General features: G+C 53.0%; 1 protein-coding gene across 10 annotated transcripts in view; it reads right to left on the bottom strand.

Moving 5' to 3' along the window:
• Anks1a (ankyrin repeat and sterile alpha motif domain containing 1A) overlaps nt 1-22,447 on the bottom strand; it is a 154,174-nt gene that overhangs the window by 46,102 nt on the left and 85,625 nt on the right. For 5 of the 10 annotated variants that reach the window (XM_013516792.1, XM_013516790.1, XM_013516791.1 and 2 more), the window contains 3 exons: nt 20,070-20,190; nt 19,390-19,512; nt 5,806-6,395 (listed from right to left, as the gene is read on the bottom strand). In XM_013516792.1, the coding sequence (XP_013372246.1) occupies nt 5,806-6,395; nt 19,390-19,512; nt 20,070-20,190 (834 nt within the window). The remainder of the gene's footprint in view (nt 1-5,805; nt 6,396-19,389; nt 19,513-20,069; nt 20,191-22,447) is intronic. The other 5 variants (XM_005389537.2, XM_013516797.1, XM_013516795.1 and 2 more) reach the window with 1 other exon arrangement.

The following is a 22,447-nucleotide window of genomic DNA, read 5'->3' as shown; positions in this document are numbered from 1 at the left end:
GGGAAGGGAAGGGGGAAGGGAAGGGAAGAGAGAAGAGGCACCAGCACAGGAGAAAGAGCCAAGCTGAAAAATGAGTGGAAGCGAGGTGGGCATAGCAAGGAGGTGGAAATGGGGAGAAGCTCATGGCCATAGGAAAGAGGTGACAGAAGCACTGGCAGGCTCAGGCCCCGGCCCAGGCCCCAGCCCCAGCCCCAGCCCCAGCCCCTGAAATTGGCACTGTGTCCACACCAGGCCCTGGGGAGAGCAGCAGAGTGGTGGGAGGGGACTCTGCGTCTGGTGCCACCAACCCAGGCCAATTCACACTCACTGGCCCGCTGCCTAAAAATCTGGGAGATTGTTTAAAAATATGAGCAAAATATCTCAGTCTCACTACATTGCTTAAACAAACGGGGCTTTAGAGGGCATTTCCTCTGGGATAAAAGCCCCTACTCCTCTGTGACCAGGAAGCAACTCACACAGACATGCAGGCTGCAATCTGTCCCCAGAGGTAGGAGTGTCACATTCTTGTTTGGAGCAGAGGCCTGGCCCCGGAAAGGACTGCACAGCCTGCTTGTTTACACAAAAGGAACAATGCCTGTGCAGAATGTGCAGGGGAAGTTCTGCCATTGTGGGGCAAACTCAGATCTCTCATCCACATCTGTGCCTCCTCCTCCTTGCATGCCTAGCCCTCAAGGGTTAAACCAGACGAGGCCTCCGTGGAGTTGAACCAATCATCACCACTCTCGGTGACATCATGATGCTAAGGGGACAGTGCTAGGAAGTGGGGCGGGAGAATTGCTGGGACTTGGCCTGAGAGCTCCCCCGGCTGCGGCAGCGGCCACTTCACCTCTCAACAAGGGGCGCAAGAGCCAAGGGTCCCCTCAGCTACTGCTTCACACAAAGCCAGAACGTTCCCGAAATGGACACTCCCCACCAGAAATCTTTCTCAGCTCGCACAGAATGCACACAAAGCATGTCCCTGTGCTTCCCCCATCTCCCACTTGTTTAATATTTATGAAAGCTGATTACAAAACAAATTTATCACTTAAGCCTTCAGCCAAGTTTTAAATGACTCAAATGTCTATGCCAAGCAGACAAGAGGCCTTCTGCGGCTTCCCTTTCATTAACTTCAAGCCCACTGACAGGCAGGTGTGAGGGCCCCAGCTGAGCCCCCTAGATTCCGTACTCTCAAGCCACAGCCTGACCAGAAAGTTATTTTTGTTCTTCTTACAGTCAGCCCTCCATATCCGAGGGTCCCCCATCTGCAGGTTCAACCAACTGCTGACTGAAGAATTTTGGGGAAAAAAAAATCACATCTTTATTGGAACTGACTTCTTGTCATTACCTGAACTATACAAGAAGACAGTGATGTCCGTACCATTTCTGTTGCACTAGGCATCTAGAGCTGAGTTAAAGTGTACAGGAGGGCGTGCGGCTCATAAGCAATGTTGCGGGACTCGGGTACCTGCAGGCTTGGGCGCTGCAGGGCTGGTCCTGGGACCAGTCCCGCACAGGCACTGAGGGGCGCCACAAAGCCTTTCATTCAGATGTTAAGTGCTGGTGCTGTGGGTGCGCGCATGTATAACTGGGTGGGTCTAAGTGTACAGGAGTTGGGAGGAAAATATATTTAAGGAGATTCTGATAATCAGCTAAAATGCTGATTATATTGCCAACTTGCTGGATCCCCAGAGGAAAAGGCAGGCCCATTCCAAGTGGGCATCTGAAGGGGCATAAGAACCCAGCTTCTGATGGAGGCAGCTTTGCATAGGGTGCAGGAGGGTGACAGGGACAGGAGCTGGTGCTGGGGGAGCCCCAACCTGGGAGGGGACAGGGCAGAGCTGTCTTGTAGAATCAGGTCAGGACAGCTGTAGGGAGACCCTCTCAGGAGAAGTGGCCTTCAGTGGAGGGACATGGTCCTCCTGCACGCCTCACCATGCAGGTTGCAGGCAGGGCAGGGGAGGGAGTCGGCCTGCAGGCAGGTGAAAATAGCCGGTACAGCACCTGCAGGATGGAGACATTTAAACAACAAGCCATCTGCCACCTGAGAAAGCCACACATGGGGCAGTGGAGATCTGAGTCCAGATCTTACTAGCACTGCCACGGTTAAGATATCCACAAAGTGCACTGCTTAGGTCAGAAAAGCAAATGTAAATCAGTAAACACACTAAGACTCCAAACTTGGATACGTGTCAAATACAAGCCCAGAAGTACCACGCACAGAGGACAGCAGCTGATTTCCCCCACCCCTTATCTATACAAAAAGGTTCATTTATGCAGTTTCTCAGTGTAATTTCTTCTGTGCCCCAGGGATCAAGACAACATGAAGTGCTCAAAGCCCTGTTAGAGCCTGGAGGCAGAGCTCTTAGGCCGAGCTTCTCTAAAGGCAAGCTCTATTGCTTCTTTGTTACCAAAACAATAGAAAACATGAATCTGCTCTCCGAGGTTTACTTTACTTAACCAGGACAGTGTTCTGAGGTCTCAAATTCATACCATGCATACTCAACTAGAGACCATCGCCCCAACCAACCAACCAAATAGCCATGCTTCCCGCTGTGCAGAAGAGCATGCTTGGAAAATAAACAGTAGAAAGGGCTGCACATTTCTCTCCAAACTCTCTCTTCCTCTTGGGCACATTAATTTCTGAGACCAACTGGGGCACAGCCTGTCTGATTTTCCTGGCTAGGTGGTCTCTTCCATCTTGGATAAGGCAGGGTCATGAAGGAAGACCAAATAGGACTTCCCAGGCACTCAGCCACCAGCAAATCCCAAGCCACTACAAAGTGCTCTTCTCTAAGCCAGGTGTGGTGTTGCACGCCTGTAATCCCAGCACTGGAGAGGCTGAGTCAGGAGGAGCACTACAAGTTCAAAGCCAGCCTGGGCTACATAGTGAGACCCTTTTTCTTTCCCTTGGTCTTTTTGAGATAGGGTCTTGCTATGCAATAGGCAGTTCAGGCTGGCCTTGCTCTCACTTTGTAGCCCAGGCTGGTCTCGAACTCACAACGATCCTCTTGCTTCAGCCTCCCGAGTACTGGGATTACAGGCGTGCACCACCATGCCTGGCCATAGTGAGACCCTGTCTCAAACAAAAAAACCAACAATAAGTTCTTCCCATAGGTCAGAAGCCCCCGCATGCCTTGGTCCCATTCTCCAAAGCTCCAGCCACAGGCAGAGTATTATCAGCTGCCATTTAGCTGACACCTCATGTATTCCAGCGACTGTGCTAGGTACTTCCATGTCTCTCACTGGTAAACACCCCCAAACAGATCTGGCTGCCTGTTTCACAAATAAGGATGACAACTTAGGCTTAAGGAGCCTGTCTGAATGCTTAAAGCAGGACCCTGGCCCTGCCTTCTCCGAGCACCTGCCAGACTCACCGGGACCGCACTGCGCTAGGATCGTGGCCGCCACGGCCGCCTTCCTCTCCCTCTCCAGGCCTTGCAGTGAGGAGCTGAGCTGGGCTCCTTGGGCACAGCTTTCCCCACCTCCTGGGGACCGAAGGTTAAAGAGGAAAAATCAGCAAGCACAGGATATGGCAAGGCAGCCTTCAGGCACTGGTCAGGCCAGGATGGGGTGTGGCCATTAGCCAAGGCCTGTTCTAGGAGAAGCTGCCAAAGCTGAGTTCAGGGCTGGTCCCTGAAGGAGACACGTGTGAAGGCCCTCTTTAGAGAGAAAGACCCACAAAAGCCATCTATACCATGTCTCACATGTGCCTAGCACCACCCAGGCCCTGGGTTCAATCCCCAACAGAAAAAAAAAAAAAAAAGAAAAGCTAAAGGTTACACAAAGGGTCCTGCCGATGTTTCCGACACAGATGGAAAGAGCGATGTAGCTCAGCGGTAGAGCGGCTCTGTGTTTGATAACCAGTACTGGAAAAAAACCAAAAACCGCTGCAAAGGGAAACTGGCTGATGAGGCCACAAGGTCCCCTTCAGCTAGGTGGGCTTCGCCTCAGTGGTTTCGTCTCCTCTCCAGGAAGAGACAGAAACCCGGCCCATCAGACTGGCTGGCCCGCAGCCGGACCACTGTGGAGACTCACTGAGCACAACTGGCCCGCAGCGCGCACACTCGGGCACGCTCGGGAGAAGGCGCCGCTCTAGGGCAGGAAGCTGCCTTCCCGGATCCGGGGACTGGGGTGCTGCCCGGACAGCAGGTCAGACCGACTGGGCCCGCTGCTCAAGGTCCTCTCGCTGCGCTCCGGGTCTCTTCTCCCCTCTCCACACCCCGCCCTGCACAGGAACCAAGGGCACCGTGCTGGCCCGGCTCCGCGCCTTGCCCATGTTTGCTGCGCTGCACCGCGTGCTCCTGGTCCCGGGAGTTCCCGTCTGGTCTGAATCACAACAGTAATCATTTCTTCAGTCCTGTGTCCAAGCCCACATCCATCTTTCCTGAAGCCCCTGGCCGCCCCTTCTCCACTCCCCTACCTTCCACTCCCCTCTCCTCCCAATGCAGAGCGCATGCTCATTTCCATCCTGCACCTTGCTGGCAGCTGGGCGCAAATCCAGGGTGTGTCAGGCAGGCACTCTACCACTGAGCTACACCCCGGCCCCCTTTTGAGATTGGGTCTCACTAAATTGCCTAGGCTGGTCTTGAACTCGAGACCCTCCTGCCTCTGCCTCCCTCCTAGCTGGGATCACAGACATGTGCCACCACACCAGCTTGCATTCTCCTTTTAAACTGCCTACATTTAACTATAAATTACTAAAACTTTGTTTTGAAAAATACATTCCAACAAACACACATACTTATGTGCAGTTTCCCCTTGGGGCCCCAAGAACCCCTCACTCTGAGATTCTTCACTGGCGGCCAGGGCTCTGGTATGGGTTCCCTGAGACTTTGTTTCTAAGCTACGAAGCAGGTTCCCCTGTCTCTGACTAAGCAGGGTCCCAACCCTCCCCCCACCTGGAGATAACAGCTTGAAGGAGTTGTCCCCGCCCTGTTCCCCACGGGACGGGACGGGACTGGCTGTGCTCTGCAGAACCTCACAGCTGCAGCCCACATCGGGCTGGGTAGGGCCTGCGGCCTGCAGAATGCTCAAGTGGACGCAGCAGCTGTGCGCACCCCTCATTGCAGAGAGCTAGCTCCGTCTCCGAGACCACTGCTGGGAAACAGACAGCGTGCCTGGCAAGGGGCTGGTGAGAGCAGCAGGTTAACACACCAGCGTTTGCCCATCTTTCAGGAGTGCATTCTTCTGCACAGTCAGAATGCCACAGGTCGCTGAGACAGCCTGCCGCGCATTTCCAGCTACTCTGTAACAGTGGTGAGGCTGCCAATCCTTCACAAGGGCCCAGCCCTCCAACTTGGCAGCCTGGGAATGTGGGATGGGCAGGCACGTCTGTGGGGAGAGGCACTTGGCCTTCCAGGGGACACAGCAAGGATAATCACGGCGGTGCCGGAATAGACAAGCCCCCTCCGACCCCTTCCAGCAGCTTCTCCCCAGCCCCGCTCCGTGTCTCTGCCCTCAATCTGTGCTACTCCTGGGCATTCCTTCTTTCCAAAGCGTGCACAGGAAGTACCCCGGGCCTTCCCCGCATCTCCAGGCTGTGCATGCTCCCCTCCTGGGGCAGATGGGCTCTGAATGGCTCCAAGCAGCCTGTCATTTCTAGGAACTGGCCCTCTCTCAGCCCTGCTCTGCTGGGGCCTCCCCACTCTGCTTAATCAGCTGTGGGTCTGTCCTCTGGACCCCAGCTACCTGGGGCTTCCCTCCCTCCCCATGGGCACAAACAGGCCGAGGAACCAAGTCAACGCCACAGATGCTGGCCCTGGAATGGGGCGCCGTGGGGGGCTGTAGCCAGCCCCTCTCTCTCTCAGTGACGTCATGCAGGCTTACCTCATCCCACTCCGAGGCAAAGGAGGGCGACTTCTCCAGCCTCTTCTTCCCGATGCTACAGTTGGACAAAGACTCGCTCCGGCTCCCCATCGTGGCGTCCTCCGTGGGTGAGCAGGTCAGGAGATCAGAGTCAGACTTGGACAGACTGCGGCTGAGTTTGAGCTCAGCTTTGGGTTTGCTGGTGGGAGGGGCTCGGCTTCTGGCCCCGCTCCGCTCTCCTTCTTCCTCGGCACCAGCAGGGTGCGGGGGCGCGGTGTGAGTCAAAGTTTCGGGGTGCGATCGGCTGTTGGCAGAGGGCAGGCCTGCTGGGTAGCCTGTTCTCTTGCTCTGGTCCAGGCTGCTGGGCTGGGCGACTCCGGGAGTGTGCACACCCGCCTCCTCCAGCTGCATGCTGGCTTCGTGGCAGGCGCCCTGCTGCGGGGACCCGTCCGGATGGCTCTGGCCCGTGGCAGACAGCAGCTGGAAAGGGTCCTGCCCCACCTCGCACACCGGGGAGGAGCCGTGGAGGAGACCTGAGAACTGCTCGGGGACCTGCCCGTCCTGCCCCTCCACAGAGTCCTGGCTCCGGCTGCCGCTGCTTTGCCTGTGGTCTTGGAGTGGACAGAGAGAAATAAAAAATTAAACGTGGCAAAAATCAACAAAGTTCCACTGCAGTGAGCATACGGCAGAGCAGAAGAATTCAAAGACGGAAGAGAGAGAAGCTGGACAGTCTGGGGAGGGGACAGAGGGAGAGAAGAAGAGAGGGGAGGAAGAAAACAGTTTCACACTGTTCTAAATGCTCAGTTTGTGCCCAAGTCAGAGCATTTATGAAATTCCAAACACTGGCCTGATTAATGCTAGCTGGCAGTCCTCCCCGCCATTAAGAGTTCTGTTAACATTAACGACCAGCCCTTGCTATATAAGGCGAGGGGAAGTGCTAACTAACTACATCCTACAAAGGACCCGAGCAGGACAGGGTGCGGGTATGTGGAGCAAAACAGAGGGACGGAGAGAGGGAAAGCCAGGGAGCTCGGCGGCGGGCGCCAGGGAGCAAGCAGCGGCAGGCGAGCCTGGCTCTTGGAACATCTGATGCATTTCCATAAAGGCCAAAGTGTTATTTAGAGCACTGCCCGCCCTTCCTCTGGCAAGCAGGCGACAGAAAAAAAACAGAGGTCATGATCCCCAACCTGCAACTTCTGGAATTCCTTAACTGAAAGTGCAAAACACAAGGGCAGAGAAGTAACTGCTTCCTTCCTTCCAGCGGGCCGCTCGGAGCTCCACGCCTCATCCTTCCTTCCTCGGGGAGCACAGACTTTTCTTTTACTTCTCCAACTTTTTTTTTCTAAAGACTATGCACATCTCACTCCTGCCAAAGCCTCCCAGCTGCTCGTATTTGTTTAAGTTTAACCTTAGTTGATCTACAGAAAAAGAAATGGTCTAGTTTGTCACCGCCAGGAGCCATGTGCTGTCTCTGGAGACTTTGCTAACATCCTAGAAATCTGACACTGCTGGCTCAAGAGGCCAGCGACTACTTTACACCCAAAAACCTCTGCTCCAAAGCAGCATAAATAATCGGCGGAACTAGGGCCTGACGTCAGCACGGCACTGGGACACCCTGGGGCTTCTTGGGGCTTCCCCCACGAACTCAGTCCCATTACACTTTCACCCACATCGCCAGGGTAGGCACCTGCACTAAGGTGGGTTCCAAAGCTAACAGCCAAACTCCTTTCTCTATCACTTGCATCTGCATAGATCCATCACACCATTTCCCACCTTCCCACAGCGCCCAAAGCTACTCATGAGATCAGAGAATCTTAGAACCAAGAGGGTCAGGTTCAAACACATATATATTTTTATTTTTATTTTTTTTAGACAGGATCTCGCTTTGTAGTACAGGCTGGCCTTGAACTCATGGTGATCCTCCTGCTTCAGCTTCCAGAATGCTGGCATTACAAGCATGCGCCACTATGTCTGGCTGAGCTCAAGTATTTTTACAGATAAGGAATCTAAGGCCCCACAGCTCTACAGTGGTTTGTCCAGGGAGAAGACTCTGACCCTGGAGTCAGAGCCAGAGATCAGGCTCTGGTCCCAGCTGTACTGCTCTATAGCTGTGTAGCCTGGGCACTGCTGCCTTTTTTTTTTTTTTTTTTACACTAGGAATCGAACTCAGGACCTCACGCTTGCCAGGCAGGTGCTGTGCCACTCAGCTATATTCCTGGCTGGTGCCTGTATCTCTTTTGGGCCTGCACACCTGAAACAGTGGATTGGACTGCACACTCCTTAAACCCCCTTTAATGCTGTGACAGTGGTAAGACCCCCAGTGCCTGCCATGTGGCAGAGGCAAACTCATCGCTCTCAAAAGACAGAGCCCCCCTTCCCACCTGGTGCCTCTCCTGCTGCTGTCTGCGTGGCCTGGTCTCCTTCATCACCACTGCGAAGCCCAGGCCCCTTCCCGAAGCTCCTTCAGAAGCAGAGGGAACAGGATGAGCGGCACAGGGTCACCTGGTACTCTAGAGCCCAGCTCTTTCCAGGCCCCACCCACTCCGCACTGCAGAGTTCAGGGTGCCACTGTGCAGCCCTGCTCTCGGGTCTGCAGAGGGGTCGGGGGTGGGGCCTTCGCTTCTGACTGCTTAGCCGCAAAAGCCAAGCGCGTGAACTTTGCTGCCTCCTCTACCTCTGACCGCTTTGGAACTCTCACACCCCCAACCCGTACATCCCACGTCCCAAAGGTCAGGCTGAGAGCAAGGTACAGGCAGCGAGCACCCTGAATCACCTCCAGGAGGGAGACGCTGAGCGCCTGTTCCAGACAGCTGACGGGGCCAGGGAGCCATGGCTTCACAGCTACACACATCGCCTCTAACAACTGGCAGGGTGGGCACAGCGCCCAGCGACTTAGAGACACCCTATCTCAGAAGGAGGAGGAGGAGGAGGAGGAGGAGGAGGAGAGCGATGTCGCTGCTGCGAGGGGTGCAGCTCCCACTACTGTAAAACTAATACACAGCAACTGGTGGCCAGAACAAAGCTGCTGGCTGGTGCTGCATGATGGGCCACAAAGAAAGTAACGTGACCGACCACCAATGGGAGCAGCTCCTCCTCAGACTAGTTGAGGGAAGAGTCCACCAGGCTGTGAAATTTGCCACTATTGCAAAATATATAGCGTTTTTTTTTTTGTTTTTTTTTTTTCCTTTTTTTTGATGGTACTAAGGGGTGAACCCAGGGCCTTTGCCCTGAACTACATCCCCAGCCCTTTTTATTTTTTAATTTTGAGTACGGGTATTGCTGGCCTTGAACTTGTGATCCTCCTGCCTCAGCCTCCCAGAGTGCTGGGATTACAGGCATGTGGCTTCACCTCTGGGACTACTCTCCAATGACCAACTGTCTGCAGACCCTGATTCCAGGTTCCACTTTCCTCTAACCACAATGAATATAAGAGGAGGACATTGGCAACAGGACCACAGGCTTCTCTTTTCCATCAGCTTCCAGCTTCTTCGTCAACAATCTGGGGCTGGGGGCTGGGGTGGGTGGGGGAGGCCCAACAACAGAAGAAAAACACCACAGCCCAGAAGTGGGAGTCTGCCTGGCTGGCCTTGCCTGGGTGGGTCTTGGGGCCCAGGCCACAGAGAATGTTCTGACTGCTGCTGTGGGCGCTGACAACGAGGGCCTGTCACACAGCCACCATTCATGCCGGTCATCAATGGAGAAAGAGGGGCGGATGCCAAGAGCTCGCTAACATGATGCCGGGGGAGGAAGTGGGCAGGAAGAAGAAATGGAAGCTTAGGGAGGAAGGGGCTACACGGGGAGGGAGACTCGCCGAGGCGCGAACCCATCACCGAAACCACGATGCCCATCCATGACGGCTGCGAGAGGTCCTGAAGGGGGCTCCCAAGCAGAGATCTCAGCATCTGAGAGGCTCGTCAAGGTCTAAGAACCTCAGAACCTTAACAGGCTGCTGTTCTCTCCCCAGAAAACTGTATTGGAGGCTAAGCTGAGCTTCCCAGCACACCGCAGAGCGGGAGAAGAACTACTTGATGGGTGGTTTCTTCTGCAATTGGACACATGGCTTTTAGGGACAGGCACGAACAATTTAATGCGCGATGAAGAGACATCTTAACATTACTCTGTTTCACTGTAATGCTGTAATTCTTCTCACCTGTAATGCTGGGGCCTTAACAATGGCACTTATTTCATAGGATAACTGTGAGAATTACACTGTGCTTGTAAAGCATTTAGAGCCACGCTGGGTAAGGCCAGCTCTCAGCGGATGTGAGCAACTGTTATTATCTGCCTGCAAGGGCCCGTCACAACTCTGCTCACTCGAGACCCACGCCTTTTCCAGTCCGCACAGGTCTGTCGCACGGGTCCTCAAAGACACGGAGCATGAAGTGGCCTGAAGATATAACGCAGTTCACAAGTACCCACTGCCTTTATCATCCCTGCAAGTCCTGACGGCAGAAGGAAGGGCCAGAAAAGAATATGGAGGAGGACTGGAGAGAAACTGAGACAGGCCCTAAAAATTTCATCAGTGAGCAGGTACCAGATGTGCCTCAGGGGACACCCAGGTGACATAAAGACGGAGGCACCAAGCCTGCCTCAGGGGGCTCACCAGCTGTTGGGAGAGGCCCCTGTATTCAGAAATAATTAGAAGGCAAGAAGTAACAGATGCTTCAAGAAAGGTATAGCTCAAGCTCGGCATGGTGGTGTATGGCTGTAATCTCAGCACTCTGGGAGGCTGAGGCAGGAGGATTGCAAATCTGAGCACAGCCTAGGCAACCTAGTAACTTAGTGAGACCCTGTCTCAAAAGGGCTGGGGAACGCAGCTCGGTATGAAAGCCCTGGGTTCAAATTCCAGTACAGGAGAAAGAAAAGGAAAGAAGAGAGAAGAGGGGAGGGGAGGGGAGGGGAGGAGGGGAGGGAAGGAGACAGACACCAAACATAGGGTAAACAGAAAAGGAAGTATCAGCATGAATAAGAAGGTTGCCCAGGAGAGGCAACCCCTGAGGTGAGCAATGAAGGAGATGTGGGCCTTTGCCAGCTTAAAGAAAAGTAGACAGAAAAGGCAGAGACACAAGACGAGCGTGGTGGCCTGGGCCTGTAATCTGAGCACCTGGGAGGCTGAGGCGGGAAGATAGCAAGTTTTGAGCCCAGCCTGGGCTACATGGTGAGTTCAAGGTCAACCTGGACTACGGAGTCATCTCAAAAACAAAAATTTTCTGTGATTGGAGGGGTGCCACACGTTGCCACCCTCAGCCCTCCTGGAGGGGTGGGCGGTGTCTGCCCTTCTGGGAGAAAAGCTGATGCTCACACACCCCGCGGCCACGCTCCCAACTGCTCTGCTGCACAGGACTCGGTGGCGCACTCACTTCTAGCTCCATCAGCCTCACCCTCCTTTACTCTGGGTGCTCCCTTTCCTTTTACACTGTGAGCGCTGAAGCAGGGCTCCTCCGCGCTGCATCTTAATTACGGCACAGTGCACAGGGTTCTCGCGGGTTTTCGAGTGATACACTTAACACCTGCATGTCCCAGCACCCCTGCCCATCCGATGAGGGGCTGCACAGCACAGGTCCCAGGAAGGGTTCCCTGCTCAAATCCGTCTTCAGGCCCGGCTCCCAGGCTTCTCTGCTTTCTTCTTGAGATAGGGTCTCACTGTATAGTTCAAACCGGCTTTGAACTCACTATGTAGCACAGGCTGGCCTCAAGCTTGCTGTGATCCTCCTGCCTCAGCCTCCCAAGTGCTGAGGTTACAGGTGTGCACCACCACACCCAGCTGGCTTGCTCTATTTTCTTCTCTACTCCTCTAGGAGTGGGGCCCCTCCAGCTGTCTCTGTTGGTGAGCACAGAGGCTCTGCATGTCCACCAGGCATGTGGCTGTTTCAGAGATCACCGTGCTCTCCTCGGGAGGAAGCACAGATGAGGGAAAGCAGATTCCTGATGACCTCAGTCCAGACAGACAGACAGACCCACAGTAATCAGAAATAAAACAAGGGCTGGACCAGGATCTGAGAGGCCTGAGTTGTATTCCCAGGCCTGTGACTTTTCTTCTCCAGGTCTCTTTTGAAACCTGTCAAGCCAGGTGTGGCGGTGCACGCCTGTAATCCCAGCACTTGGAAGGTTGAGGCAGGAGGATCGCTGCAGGTTTGAGGCCAGCCTGGGCTACACAGCAAAATCTCAAAATCTTCCTGTCTCAGAAAGCCATAAAAAACCCACAAAAAAAAAACAAAAAATAAAAACCAAACAAACCTGGCTGGCTGGCTGGCTGGGAACATGGACCAAGCTTTGCTCTTTGGTATGTTTGAAAGCTGTGGTTCTCCATGGTCCCTTTAGCTCAATGGTGTGAAAAACATGACTAGCAGCAGGGCTTCTGATGAAATGTTATAGTCTCATGGTTAAAAATCCAGGCTTTGGATTCAGTCAGACCAGGGCTCCAGTCCCAAATCTAACACCTATCCCGCACTTCCTCATCTACTACACAGGGACGAAAATAGCCCCTACCCCAAGATCTGTCTGGAAATACACAATGACAGAATCAGCATAAATCAACTCAGCATGAGCCGGCCAGAGGGAGCGTTCGGTAAACATAGCTGCTATCATTAGCATCAGTGCTCACTGACACCCGCTTCCAAATTGCTCTTCCTGGTGGCACCGCACATGCAGGCTGCTTTCTTTTCTCCTGACTCTGCAAAGGAGACGGGCTTCTTCTAAGTGGCCCTGTAAACCAGGTGAATAAAGCTCAAACCCAGAAGGGGTCGGCAGCTGGCTTGGTTCAGAGCGACACATCGTGGTGTGGCAGAGAGTGTTCAAGCTGAACCGTCTCTACCTACCTCGGTGCCCACTGGTGCAGCCCCGCGCTGGGAATGAAGGCTGTTCCACGCTGATCTGCTTCTGCCCGCTCACTACCTGCACCTCCTCATTCCCTTCAGCTCCTGGAGAGCTGGTCACTGCCTCTCGGCCCTCCCTGTGCCCCTCAGCTTCCGTACTCTCCAGCAGCCCAGCTCGGCCTGGCTCCGGTTCCAAGCAGTTACACTATCTAACCCTGCCTAATTTAACAGCACACTTGCTGTCTGTGCCTCTTGATCTTCGGCCAGTTCTAATACTGGGTATTCACAGCCATTTGCTTTCTCTCCTGCAGTTGCTGGAATGTTGAGCCCTGTGAAATACTTGAGAAACAACTGACTAAGTCTTCTATAAATGCACCTCTCTCCGCGGGCTTCCAGCGGCCACTGTTTATTAAGTACTGGTCACTCTGTGCCAGACACCGTGCGCAGTGACTTCCTCTTACTGTCCGCAGCAGCCGTGAGGCGAGAGGCAGTACCCTTCTTTACTCGGAGAACCTGAGGTGAGGAGCTGCGTGGCTCCCTCGAGGTCCCCGGCCGACAAGCGGAAGAGATGTACTCAAGGACAAGCTGCCGATCAGGCTGTCTCCTTTCACCGGGGCCCGGGCAGCCTTTGATTCTCTTCTTGAACCTGTGCCCCTTTAGGTCCATTCCTCACTGCTCCATTCTCTCCACACTATCATCTTCCCCCAGCGCCCCCGTATTCTTGGAGAAAACCCACATGGGTTTCCTGAGAAGACGCAGGTGATCAACGGGGTGACAGATGTCGCAGCCAGATCGCTCACATCTGGAAGACGCAGACAAGACAGGCTTCCTTAACTCTGCTCAACACCGGTCCCGACCTGGGGGCGACTTCTCCCTGTGCTTCCCTCAGAGGGCGTCTCCCCATCGAGGGTTCACCCACGGCCTTTCACGCCTGAGTCTTGCTCGGTTGCACCCTGCCAGCTCTTTCTCTGTCACTGGAAACGGCAACCGTGTCCCCAGTACTCACTCCCCCTTCGTTCTTCACAGTGGATTTTCAGAAAGCCTCCCTCCACCCCGTCTTTCCCACCCCCAGTCCTGGCCAGCGGTGATAGGGAAGAACGGCGCACACCCATCTTCCCAGCGCCATCCCCTTCCCGTGCGGCTGGCCTGAGCCATGAGACAACGGAAGGAGACTAGGTCTTTGAGGATCATAAGCTGCCTTGTTTCTGGATTTCAACGGCAGCGACTTGGGATGTTCTGTCACACTCGGCCTCAGCTTCTAAGCTACTTCGATCTCCTCATTTCCACCCTGTGTTTCTTTCCTTTTGCGCCTCTCTCCCGAATCTTCATTTCTAATCTGAACGTTTCTCTTGAGCATCAGACCCACATTTCCAAGTGCTTATGGGCATTTTTACTCAGATGTTCTGGTACCTAAAATACCTCAAGCTTCACCTATTTAAAACTGGAGTTAATGTCGTCCCTCAAACACGCCCCTTCCTTGATTCCCGTTTTCTTTTGGATGCGCAATATTTCCTCAAGTATTGGGGCTCAAAACCTCAGAGCCACCTTAATACCTCCCCTCCCCCGCGTCCACCTCTACTTGTCTGTCCTGCTAACACCACTTCCCCCATCTCTTCTATGTTCTCCCATCCCTACCTTTCTTCCTGTAACTCCCCAGCGCCTGGCAGGCTGTGCTCTAACTGCCTTCCAGAGACCCCTGAGGTCTCTTGACTTTGGAGCATTCCTGCCCCTGGTCTCTCCCAATCGGTGACTCCACACCGTAACTGCACCTCCTGACAGCGTGACTCTCATCCTGTCACCCCAGTCAAAACGCTTCAACAGTACAGCACTGTCTTTGGAGTACAGAGGACACTCGAGGCCCGCTGCACTACGACAGGCCCGGGTGGGTCACTAACCACCCTCTGGCTGCTCTCTGCCTCCCTGTCACCCACTGCACTAACTGCGCGCACTGGCGCCGCCCCCGCCGGGCTGCTCCCTCTTCCTCCTGACTCCTGCCCTTCAGGTTTCACTCTCCACCTCAGGGCTCCACTCAAATGCTGTTTCCTTCGTCACACTGCCTCTGATCGCTTCTGCTCGCATAACTTATCCTCTTCTGACCACCGAAATTACTTCTGTATGCATTTAACATAACCTGCCCACTTCTGATTATTAGCTCTTGTGTGTATTATATGCACTTCTAGAAGAAAATATAGATGTATAGTTCACAAGACCTTGGCTTTTCCCATAATGAATGAAAAAGTGAATTATTCCAACTCAGAAAGATACGCTGGTACGAGGAGGACGTCTGCAGCAGGATTCCGGCAGGGACGCCCCCAGTGCAGGAAGATGGAGGAAGAGGTGGCTGACTGTAGGGCTTACTTGGTAAACTGTCTCACAGACGTCCCTTTGTGAGACAAGCACCAACACTTACTCCTCAGCATCTGCCACAGAACGCTCGCCTGGTCTCGCAGGCAGTGCTAGCGGGTGGAACACAGGTACCCATTTTCTCTTCTTTGTGAAATCTCACTAAGCCGACGAGCAGACGGAAGCACGTCCGAGCACACGGGCAGAGGCAGGATTTCCACCCTGGGATTCCCCAAAGGCTCAGGAAGGGGCAGCACCGTGGATGGGGAGTAGGGGACAAGACGAAATGACCGTTCTCTCCCCGAGGGAAGGGTAACGTTGTCTTCAGGCTCTGCCCAAACCACACAGTGGAAAGAAACAATGGCTCTTGCGAACACCGAGCTTGCTGCATTTAAAGACCTCGGAATGCAATGGCACCACACCAGGGAGCACCGGAGCCCGTGTCTCGACAGTTGCCCGTGTCTCGACAGTTGCTCGCCACCGTCCTCAGCTAAGTACCACTTCACAGAGACCAGGCACTATTCGTGGATGCTGCGAGAAAGCCCCACACAGAACAGTAAGACTCTCAGACCTCTGGTTACTCGCTATTTGCTATCAAAGCTGGAAAGCTGTCTATTGTCTCTCTGAGTGGTGATCTGTCCAGGATGTCCAGTGAGCAGTCAAATACTAAAGAGAAACGAACAACCAGGTTGCACAGAACTGGGAATACTGCTCTGTACTACGCCGGCCCTGTGTAATGATTTCAGAAGACTTTTTCTACATTTGAAACAACTTAAACTAGAGCGGAATACCTACCTGGATGAGACAATGACAAAACCATCTGGGCCAGGGATATACCTCAGTGGCACAGTGCCTGTCTGGCAAGCATAAAGTCCTGAGTTCAATTTCTGATACCAAAAAAAAACCAAAAAAAAAACCAAAACACAAAACCATCTGGAAGCAGGGCGTGGTGGCACATGCCTCTAATCCCAGCTACTAGAGGCTGAAGCAGGAGGAATGCAAGTTTGAGGGTAACCAGACCACTCAGTGAAACCCTGTCCCCAAATAAAACTTTTAAAAGGGCTGGGAGCTTCGCATGGTAGTGTGCACATCTGTAACCCAAGCTACTCAGGCAAGTTAGGGCCACCAATTAGACCAACGTGTGCACCAAGATCACCAATTCTACTTCCCATCGATTTTTTCTAAAGAAAAACTCTTGCTGAATGCAGAGATCCATGCCTATAATTCTAGCTCAGGAAGGCTGAGGCAAGAGGATCACAAGTTCAATGCCAGATGAAGTAACTTAGCAAGACTGTCTCAAAAATAATAGTTCAGCAGTAGAGTACCTGCCGAGCATGTGCAAGGCCCTGAGGTCAACCTCCAGGACATGTGCACATGGGCAGACATGTGTGCAAAGAAAAAAAGGAAAAACATTCTTGTAATGTATAAGAATATATGTACAGCCCAGCGTGATGGTGCACATATGTAATCCCTGCACTCTGGGAGGCTGAGGCAACAGGACTGCTGTGAGTTCAAGGCCAGCCTGGACTGCATAACGAGACACCATCTCAAAAGACTGGAAAAAAAAAAAAAAAAAATTATATAAAATGTCCACAAAAATGGTGGAGACAGATCAAACATTCATCAACTTGAGAATGAAAATATGAGCTACAGGAATTCAGCAGCTATTAAGAAAGAGTAAGCATTATGGTTTGCATCTAGAGGTCCTACAAAGCCTCATACTCTTACAGGTATATGAGGGGTGGCTGGATTATGGGGCTTACAGCTGACTTGCTGTCAGGAGGGGTCTCTGGGACTTCAGCTCTCCCCTCAGCTCTCCCCTTTGCTTCCCGGATGCCATGAGGTGAGCCACTTTCCTTCCCGGCAGGCCCTCCGACCGTGTGGCTCTGCCTCAGAGCCGGCCCACCAGGAACAGAAACGGCGACCAAGTGTCAGCCACAGGAGACCTTTCCTCGAGTGGTGGGTGTCGAGTATTTTGTCCCAGTGATGAGGTGAATGTCTAAGACAATTAATACAGTTATTTTTTTTTCCTTAATCTTGTTGTTTCTTCTACAGGGAGTGAACTCCGGGCCTTCACACTGAGCTACATCCCCACCTCTTTTAATTTTGAGACAAGGTCTCATTTAATTGCTAAGTTGCCCAGTTGGACTCAAACTTTTGATCCTCCTGCCTCAGCCTTCAAGTGTGCGCCGATTACCTGTGCTCATCACCATGCCTGGCCACACTGTAGTTCCTTACAATATACTGAGGGATGGAACGCTCTGGTCATCTTGGGAACACTGCCTTTGGAAAGCTGATCCATTAATTCGTAAAAGCGGTAGAGGATAATGACATTAATGGAAAAGCAAAAAGGATTTTGTATGAACAAGGCACAATGCGGTCGGCTGATTGCCTCCCTCCTACCAGCTCAGGCAGGCACTCCCTCCCGGCCGGCTGCTCCGGTTAGGCCAACAGGACGGGCAGGGCTTCTAAGGAGCTGGCCAGCCCGTGTTCATACTTAATGTCTCAGCCTCTTTGTCTGAAAGATCTTGGAGCGATCCAGCTTGCCTGGAGGCAGGCGCGCCTTACTTGCTTCTGTTCAATTACCCTCACACACAGAGAGAGAGAGAGAGACAGAGAGAGAGAGAGCAAGCTAGCTCAGTACTTGGGGCTGGAGGAAGCTGAAGCAGAGGAGTAGCAGCTGCGAGGGCCTCCGTCCTCCCTCACAGCTCCCTCCTGACTGGGGACTGCAAGTCCCACAGAGACTATGGCAGCCAGGGGCGAAGGCCTGCTCCTGACTGGGTCCAACTCTCCCCTATTCTTCCTTCCAAAAGCTGAGCAAGCTATGGGTAGTGGTTCCAGATGAAGTCTTTGAAAGAATCAGAATCTCTTTTCTCCCTGATGCTGAAGGCTCTTCCCTTATGAAGAACCATTTTCTAACAGAACATTAAATGGAATCCAGTGCTGGGTCTATAAGGGTTTTGTTTTAAGCACTTAGAAAGGGCATCAGTGGTCTACTCTGCCCTAAGGGTCTGAGTTAAAAATAAATCAATACAACAAAGAAAGGACTTCGGACAGTCGTTTGCACAGTGCTGAAAGTATGGGATATCAATGTGCAAAAACCAACTCAAAATGGATTATAAAGTGTAAAACCTACAGGTAGGAAATTTCTAGAAGACACAGGAAAATATTTGTCACTTTAATCACTTAAAAAAAAAATTAAGAATCTCTGCTCAAAAAAACTGCGAAAGTCTGGACTGGTGGTGCATACTGTAATCCCAGCACTCTGGTAGGATGAGTCAGAGGCTCACAAGTTTGAGCCCATCCTGGGTACCTTAGCAACTCAGCAAGACCCTGGGTTCAATCCCCAGTACCACCAAAAAGAAGAGAAGAAGACATTGTACAGACAGCGTCACAGACTGGGAGAAAAACACATCTGATAAAGAACTTCTAAGCAAAATATAAAGAACTCACAACTCAATGGGAAAAGAAACAAGCCATTTTTGAAAATAAGCAAAAGATCTAAATAGTTCATTAATGGTAAATAATCATATAAACAGATGCTCAACTAGAGAAATGCAAATCAAACCCATTAGAAGACATCACTACATACCAATCAGAATGGCTAAAGTTTCTGGAGAAATAACAGTGTGAGAAGTATCAGGGAGGCTACATACGAACCGGAATTCTCATACACCACTGACCTTGTTCAGAATGGCACAACCACCCTGGAAAAGGGCGCGGCAGCCCCTTTCCACAGTTAAAGGTGTTTCCTAGGTCCCAGCAAGCCTACTCTTACATACAAGTGAAACGAAAACTTACAATTCACACACACAGCTTTTTGCAAATGTTTGTAGCAGCTGTACTTACACCTGTCTAAAAACATGTAAGTGACCTGAACGCCGCCGAGGAGGGGAACGGATAAACCTGTTCTCCTAACAGTTATATAACAGGATGTAAGGGAGCGATGAAATGGGACACCTCACTGGCCTGTGTGACAACATGAGTGAATCTCAAATGTCCTCTGCTGGGCGAGAAGGTATTGAATGGGTTCATTTGTGTAACTTTGGGGAAAAGGCAAAGTCACTGGGACAAATGTCTGAGCTGTAGCTGCCAGGGATAAGGGACGGGAGGGGCAGGCTATAGGAGGACAGGGGACCACTCTTTGGTGTGATCAAACTGTTTTCTATTTTGACTGTTGTGGCAGTTACATAGCTCTATCTGTCAAAACTCATGACTTTTATTTTTTAAAGCTAAAAAAACGGGAACCATAAAGCACAAAGCAAAAGGAAACACTATGAAAATGCCACGATGTTTCTATACGCCAGAAGCGACAGCCTTTTCACGAGGACCATAAAAACCAGGTTCACAATGTCATCCACACCTGCGCATCCTGTCCGCCACCCGGGACCCTCCGCCAAGTCTGACAAAGGACATTTCAAAGGAAACCGCCTCACCCCACTCTTACCAGAACCACGGACGCTCTTCAGACAGAAAGGAGCACTGGTTCTGCCCTGCACAAGGCCTAGTGCCTGCAGCTGACGGGCTCCTTCCCAACTGCAGTGTGAAACGCAGCACCCTCCGGTCCAGCCTGGGGAGAGCCAGTACGATACTGACACCGACACCGACAGGCTGGCGTCTGTCAATCCTGCGACTCTCACCCTCTCAGCGGCAATGAAAGTAGGCCAAGGGGACAGAGGGACAGAGCACTCTCGTTACCGGGTGGTAACCAATCACGGCCCCTCCCTAGGACTATCTTACTCTGAGGTCAGGGCTCAAAAGCAGCCTGTACAGTCCGCCTGACCCTGAAGGGACAGACCTGTGGGGCTTGTCTGCCACATGGCATCAACTCAGGGGTTAGGGCGAGAGCCCCTCGATCCATCCCCGTGGCGGGGTGGCAGTCTCTCCTCCCATAGCTGCCACCCAGGCTGACCCAACCTCCTGGCTGCGTGTGGGGCAGCCACCTTCACCCCAGGTACAGAGCTGAGTATGGAAAATGAAAGCAGGACACAGCCACCGCGCAGACTGCCCGACCCAGGGACCCCTGCCGCAGCCACCTCGCCCTCCCCTGCCCTCAGGACCACAGGCTGTAAAATCCCGGTGGAGCTGTCTCTGCCACGGGGCGCAAGTGAGGTGTGCCATGTGTACCTTTCGTCTTTCCGTCTGCTGACACCAGCTTCTTTGTCTCTGCAGTTAGGAGCAGCTCATAAGGGTGCTCGTCCTCTTCCCTGACTGCGCTCCCCTGAGTTCTGGGTCGCAAGGCCAGGACCTGAGAGAGAGAAACACTCAGTGCTGTTGTGCGTTTGGCTGCTACCTAGACAGGAGCTACTGAGCACATGCGCAACGGGCTCCGCTTCTGCAGCTGAGGGCCGCTGAGGACAGGGAGAGAAGGTAAGTGACTCAAGTGTCACAGGGAATCACAACTGCTTTCCGGGCGCTACACCTGCTAGGACTTGCCCTCCCAAGACTGTGCTGGGCACTCGCTCCCCCGCCCGACCGGGACTGCAAGCAGGAGAACCTGTAAGAGGTGGGGCGTCGCGGGAGGCAGTCAGGCCAGGCTGGCTCCACACTTGACCAGTCCGCCATGCAAGGATTGAGGCTGCCCTCAGAGGTCCAGCGCTCTTGGCACAGGACCAGCTCCAGAGCGGGCTGCTGTGAAGTGAGTTTGGGCCTCTGCTCTTGCAGGTGCTACGTGACACATCCACCTGCTGTCATGCGGCAGCTGAATGGACGGGGCTTGGGCTTTCTGTCTTCACAACTGTGAGCTAAATACAGTAAACCTCTTTTTTTTACAAAGTGCCTAGCCTCAGTCTGTAAGGCTTTTTTTTTACAAAGTGCCTAGCCTCAGTCTAACAATAAAAACAGGCCAAGACAACATCGGGGCCACAAAATTCAATGGTCTTTGATTGGAATATTCTTTCTCATTTTACCCTTCAAAAAGTGGGGAGTAGAAGGCACACTCTGTCCTTCCCTTGCCCTCATCTCCACAGTGTTCCGCGCAGTCCCTTCTGTGGATGGTATCTCCACGCAGCTTCTGGCCACGCTGCATCCTCCTGTTATTTTTCTCGTATTTTTTTCCCTCATATACATACACTATCCAAAAGCTGAAATCCTCACCTTCGCAAGAGGAAACCAAGACGACTTCTGACTAATCCTGAACACTTGACATTTACTAGAAACGAGTGGCTCACAGTCTGACAGCCTTTCTTCACAGGCCCTGGGGCTGCAGAGAAAGAATCTCCCTAAGGTGGCTTCCTGCCACACGGACGGTGGCACAATTTTAAACGACTCCCCCACCTCTGCTCTGAAGAGCCACGTGGCCGGAAGCCTGGATTCCTGGAGGTGGGGTACGGGGTGGCGGTGTCTCTGTAAGCAGCCTGAGTCGGGGGGCCAAGTGTCCCTCGGAAAAGAGCTGGACGAAAGTGCTCCTGCACCTGCAGCTGGGAGGCTCTGGCCACTGCAGGCCTGGTGGCTGCAGCTGTCCCTACCACCACAGGAGCCAAGTTTTCCCTTGAACCAAGCCAGAAAACCACACTTGTGCTACAGCCCCTCGGGAAGAGAGCGCAAGCCTTGGAGGGTAACCCTGCTTGTTGGCCCAAGACGCCAACGTGCCCGAAGGCGAGTCTTCCCTCACACACCAGCTCTCAGGACAGCGGCCCAAGCAGACTCTTGCTGAGCAGTGTGGCTGGGGTCATGGATTCGGAACAAAGTGGCTGCGGGAGTCCCCAACTGGACCTAACAAAGAAGCTCACCCTACGAACAGTGGGATCCCTTAGTACAGACTCCTCACTGACACGCCCATGTGTTGGAAATGTGTCCAGCTTGCGGTTAGCAAGGGTTTGCCTCTCCCTGGCCTGCACCCTGGCCTAATGAGATGACAGGGGCTCTGGTTGCTGCAGACTAAGTGAGACGCTGCGGCTGCTGTTTGCTAGCGAGGCTGCCACTCTCAAGGCAGAATGACGTCTCCTTCCCAATTCTGCGGAGCACAGCAGGAACTCCATTTACCGAGAGCCACCTGGAAGCCAAAAGCCGTTTCATTACAGTGCAGCCATTTGCCTGTATAACTTATTCTTTGCCTCTTCTTTGCCGGGAACACAATTAAGGGAACAAAGAGGGCCCGTTAATCAGCTCGCACTGTGTCAACTTAATACCTAGTCTTTACAGACAGGAACGTGTGTGCTGCAGGTTTCCACACCCACCCAGCACTCGGCAGAGCTGGAAACCCGGCTCCCTGGGGATCCCACATGGCCAATGCTTGTGGAAAGCTTCAGGCAGGCCTGGCCTACAACCACCTCCCCAAGAGGCAAGGGACAGGATCTAGGACTTCCACCAGATCTGCATCTACTTCATGCCTGGTTTCTGTGCAGGACATGTAGAACCAGGAAAACCACCCACCATCCAAGTGACAGTCACAGCAGGTGTACCTGGTTCCAGGCCTTACATTTGTAGATGACGGAGCGGGTCCCACAGGGGCCCAGGGACTTGTGAGGGTTACACCTAGAGCTCTCAGCAGAGCCGTGGCCATA

Source organism: Chinchilla lanigera, unplaced genomic scaffold (assembly GCF_000276665.1).
Source record: "Chinchilla lanigera isolate Chin_1 unplaced genomic scaffold, ChiLan1.0 scaffold00036, whole genome shotgun sequence".
Lineage (NCBI taxonomy): Eukaryota > Metazoa > Chordata > Mammalia > Rodentia > Chinchillidae > Chinchilla > Chinchilla lanigera.
The sequence above is the reverse complement of the archived record's forward strand: the minus strand, read 5'-3'. Positions and strand labels throughout refer to the sequence as shown.